Source organism: Mirounga angustirostris, unplaced genomic scaffold (assembly GCF_029215605.1).
Source record: "Mirounga angustirostris isolate CCGP_5_RB_7025 unplaced genomic scaffold, mMirAng1.0.hap1 SCAF_3, whole genome shotgun sequence".
Lineage (NCBI taxonomy): Eukaryota > Metazoa > Chordata > Mammalia > Carnivora > Phocidae > Mirounga > Mirounga angustirostris.
In genome coordinates this window covers 194,539,696-194,544,318 of record NW_026991711.1, presented here as the reverse complement: position 1 = coordinate 194,544,318, position 4,623 = coordinate 194,539,696, and the positions used below count along the sequence as shown (strand labels likewise).

At 63.6% G+C, this 4,623-nt stretch overlaps 1 protein-coding gene across 17 annotated transcripts in view; it reads right to left on the bottom strand.

Annotated features, from left to right (window-relative positions):
• Window positions 1-4,623, bottom strand: part of SNED1 (sushi, nidogen and EGF like domains 1) — an 84,765-nt gene that overhangs the window by 18,529 nt on the left and 61,613 nt on the right. For 10 of the 17 annotated variants that reach the window (XM_054505912.2, XM_045867593.3, XM_045867595.3 and 7 more), the window contains 4 exons: window positions 3,542-3,823; window positions 2,294-2,438; window positions 2,129-2,211; window positions 454-567 (listed from right to left, as the gene is read on the bottom strand). In XM_054505912.2, coding sequence (XP_054361887.1) covers window positions 454-567; window positions 2,129-2,211; window positions 2,294-2,438; window positions 3,542-3,823 — 624 coding nt within the window. Of the gene's footprint in view, window positions 1-453; window positions 568-2,128; window positions 2,439-3,541; window positions 3,824-4,623 lie in introns of those variants that run through there. The other 7 variants (XR_010410376.1, XM_064587403.1, XM_064587395.1 and 4 more) reach the window with 4 other exon arrangements.

Below are 4,623 nucleotides of genomic sequence, written 5' to 3'. Positions count from 1 at the left end.
CACCGAACAGGCCCCGTGCCCTGTGTGGTCAGGAAGGCCCTGCTGGCCTCTTGCACCGAGCACGGGTGGTGGCCTGCCCGGCGATCCTCCATGTGGAGCATGCTCAGCAGCTGCCCCTCCATGACCGCTGCGTCCTGCTCAACATCTCCTCTGTGGAGAGGCGAGGGGTGAGCTCAGCTTTATGTGGAGGGAAGGAGGGGCTGTCTGCAGTGGAGGGCCAGTCCCTCCGGGACAGACCTGGGTAGTTTGGGAGGGTCTGCTCTCCAGGCTTGTTCCTTGTCTGTAAAAGTGTGGTGTGATTCACCCCACCCTTTCCAGGATGGCATGCTTGGCTGCCCCTTGGGCGATGCTGAGTCTCCCACTTCTTCACCATGAGTGTCTCTCCCCCCCCCGCCATGGTCCTTAAGGCCCCCTAGGATGGTCAGTGTTGCAAGTCCATGCCTGCTGACTTACTTTCCATGTCCTTGTCACTGCTGTGTTCAGGAAGCTGGAGGGCCAGGCTGACCTGCTCAGGCACCTGCTTGGGGGTCTCCTCCGTGTTCTCAAGGTGCACTGGAGCTGTGGATTCTAGGAGAAATCAGAATGTCCCAGCGTGCTGGCCCCATAGCCTTCTGCCTCATGCCCAGGATTGTTTCTTCACCTTCTTGAGCTGCTTCTCTCCCTCATGGTATAGAGATTGCCATGGTGAGGGCTCGGTGTGGCCCATTCATCTGCTGCCATACCCACCACTGGGGCACAGAGTCCCCTGGGCCCCAGAGCTGCCTCCAGTAGGACAGCTTTTCTCCAGGTGGGGGCCAGCCCTCACCCTCCTGCTGAACCTCAGTGCTGCTTTAGTGAAGGTCACCAGTGGCCCGAGGCTGGGCCACACGTCCTATCTGACCCAGTAGCCCCATCCTTCTAGGTGGATGCTGTGCTGTCCTTCTTATGGTCACATTCCACTCACCTCTCCCTCCGCCCCTGCTTCCTGGGGGCTATGGTGCCTCCTCCCCCTACCTCTACCCTCAGGCAGACCTTGCACTTGGCCAACCCTATATGCAAGTTAGCTTCTCTGCGGGGTCCCTGCCTGTGAGCTTGGGCTTTTTACGACTGCTTCTGTGGCTTTAGGAGGGTGTCTGGGTCACAGCCCAGCCTGCCCAGCTTCCCAGACACTTCTTCCTGGTCATCATGCCCAGTGAGCCCTTCTGCTGCTCCTCCTCTGGTCGCCGGGGCTGCAACGCCCCCACCTGCTCATTGCTGTCCCTTTTCTTCCCTGGCCTGGGAATGTTTGTGCTGGTTGAAAATTCTCACTAAACTGGTAGTTAGGGTCTGTGCCAGGGATTCCACGAGAACAGGACCTGATTTACAGGTGAAGACGAGGCCCGGCTGCGCTGCCTGGGGTCCTGAGGGCCTTCGGCGAGGGCGATGGGGGGAGGTGGCCAGTGGGCATGTTGCTCGTGGCCCGGTGTGCCACAGTCTCGGGCAAGACCTGCTGCAGACGGATGCCTGGCCCACCCGCTCCTGCTGAGCCTCGTGGGAAGGGGCCAGCCCATCTGGACCCACTGCCCTGTGCTGCTGGGGACAGGCCGAGTGGCCCACTGCTCTGCCACATGTGGTCCTGCTGGCCCAGGCTGAGCAAGATCGGAACCCGGGACACGGTCTCTTACTGTGACGGAGGGGTGCAGTCCGCAGACTGTGATGTGCGTGCCAATCACCTGGCTCCTTATTAAAGACAGATTCCAGCTGCACCGCTCTGGGTGGGGTCCTGCCCGTCTAGAAGCCCCGGGCGAGGCTGGTGCTGCTGGTCCAAGGATCTCCCTTTGAGCAGCAAGGCGTTAGATGGTGCCGTGCTCTCCTGCTTCCTGCTCACTAAGCTACCCTGTGACTCCTGGCTTGGCAAGCCTGGCTTCCGCGCCTCAGACCTCCTGGCCCCGCGCCCTGCCAGCAGCTGGACTCCGACCCGTCCTGCTGTGTCGGGAAGCCCGCGAGCCCCTGCAGCTGCGAGGGCCTGTGTGGTGCTGCATCCCCAGTGGAGGCGGTATCGGGCGCTGGGGGTGGTCTTAAGTCCAGGTGTTAGGGGCTCATCCCTCATCGTGCACGGGGACAAGGAGGAGGTGGCAGTGAGGCCCCTGGGGCTGGCCGAGGCACTCACGCGATCTCACGGTGGCCGATTTGCCAGGATAGCCCCCAAACTTGGCACTCACTCGCCCTCTGCCGTCCACCAGCTCTGAGAACCTGCCATGGGAGTCACCACGGGTCACCGCCGCGGAGCACATGCCTGGGGCCGCGCGCTCTAGGGGGATGGCCGAGGCTGCACCTGGGGGCCGGGGTCTGGGTTTCAGGCGCGTTGCGGTCACTGAGCAGGCGCAGCTCTGGCAGGCGTGCGGGCGGGGGTCTGTTTCTGAGCACCCGGGGATGCAGTCCCTCCCTGTGCCAGCGTCTGTCGGCGCCGTCCCTCGAGGCTGCAGGTGGGTGGGAGGAGTGGGTGGCTGCCCGAGTCTCATCCTGCCAGGCACCCCCAGAGGGGAGCACTGGAGATGGCGTGTGCGGCCCCAAGGCCTCATGGAGGCTTTGTGGCTTCCTGGGAAGCCCCAGGCCCTGCTCCCTGCCCACCCCCTGCATCCCATCCCAGGAGTCATAGGGCCAGCTCGCCTAGCCCACCCTGGACCCCAGATCTCCACCTGCAGGGCATGGCCAGCCACTCGGACCTGACAGGACACCTGAGAGAGGCCCCCCCACCCCCACATGCCCGGAGAGTGAGGGCGTGGCTTCTCTGTGGGCCCTTGTGCCCTAACTGTGCCCCCCAGCCCTCCCTCAGGCAGGTGTGCCTGCAGCTGCGCAGGGTCTGACCCTCCTGCCAGGTGCCCATGTGTCTGTTCTCTGGGGCTGTGTTGTGGCCCAGCCACTGTCCGCCTCCCTGCTCCCTCCCTGCTCCCTGTTGCCCTCCCCAAAGCGTCCATGGGGCGTGCCATCTCCCCACAGCATGTCTGTGCTCCAGCATGGCAGCAGCCTTGTGCAGGACCTGGTGGGGCCCTCTGGGCCTCCTGGGCACTGCGGGGCAGACCACATCCTCTGTGTGGCCTGAGGCTCTGTGCTTCTCAGCTCTTTCCCCTCCGTCTGTCCTCCTGGGTCTTCCTGCCTCTCCCAGGCCGCCCCTCCCTGTGGCCATCCTTCTGTCCAGAGGCTCCTTGTGAGTCAGGCCTGGCTGCAAGGCCACTCCCCGGGGACAAGGTGGGGAGCAATATGCTTATGTCTACAAATTCCCAGTGCACTGACCCTGCACTAACTGTCCGTGAGTCCTTCCTTCCCCACCGATTTTCACACCCCCAAATTCTCCTGTGTGAACACAGTCCTGCTTTGCGGTTGTCTGATGTCCCTGGGACAGTGTCGCCGGTGTGGGTCCTGGGGTTGACCTGTCTCCTGGGCAAGGATGCCACACCCCAAGGAGGGCAGCCCAGGCCGCTGTCCTGCTGGGGGCCCGCAGTGAGCACGAGGGGCTGGGCCGCCTTCCTGGCCTCATCAGTGGCCGTCCCCACCCCACTGTCCCTGGCAGGCCCGTACTTACAGGTGATGATGTAGAGGTGAGCAGGCTCGCTGTGCAGTTGGTCGCCCTCCGTGCTCTGCACGGCGGTCACCGACAGCTGGTAGCGCCGTCCTGGCAGCAGGTCCCGCACCGTGTAGGACGTCAGCCTCCCGTTAGGGACATAGCGGCTCTTGGTGCTCTGGCTGGTGGTCACGTTGATGACGTATGCCTCCAGCAAGGTACTTGGAGTGGGGGTGTCCCAGACCACATGGGCAGAGGTGGCTGTGACTCTGGCGGCTGTCAGGTTTGCTGGCGGCAGGGGCCCTGATAGGCACGGAGCAGGGGAGGGAGGTGAAAGGGGCCACCACCAAGTTTAAAGATCTGACACGACTGCTGAAGTCTCCCGGAAGCCCCATGTGGTCATGATGGACAACCTTACAGTCCTAAAGGGTGGTGTGGAGGGGTGTTTGCAGCTGGGTCAGCAGCAGCGCATCCTTCTGCCCGAGAGGCCCCCCAACATGCTGCCTGGGAGCAGCCACGGAGGCCCTATCCCTGCGCAGCCTGTCAGCATATTCTCCTTTTGATTCCTTAAGCCGGGCCATGTGCACCCTCCCCTGGGGTATGGGAGGGGGCCAGACGGGCAGGGAGTGGGCCAGGGTCCCAGCACTCAGGGTCAGTGCCAGGACTTGAGCCGGTCCTCACCCCCCTGCCCCCCCCCCCCCCCCCCCCCGCCCATGGGCTGTCCATGTGCCTCCCCCAGCTGGGCTGTCCTGGAACCTGAAACCAAGACCCTGCCCAGACCTTCCCTCCTCACCACGCACCCCTCCTTGTTCATGGGTCCCCCTGGCGTGGACAGCATGGCACTCTGGTCCCCTCCATATTGGGGTGGGAGGGGTGGTGAGGGCCAGGCCTCCTCTCCACCAGATACCGTGAAGATCAGGGACTGGACAGTGTGGGCATTCAGCTGCATGCCCTCTGGCCTTTTGCTTCTGACCCCCGTCTGGTAGGAGCCCAGGAGCCTTTGGGTGCTGGAAGCAGAGGGCTTCCTGGGATGCCCACCCTTCCTGGCGCCTGTGGGGAAGACGTCTGGGGTGCCAGAGCCACTTTGGTAGGACTCGGGCTGG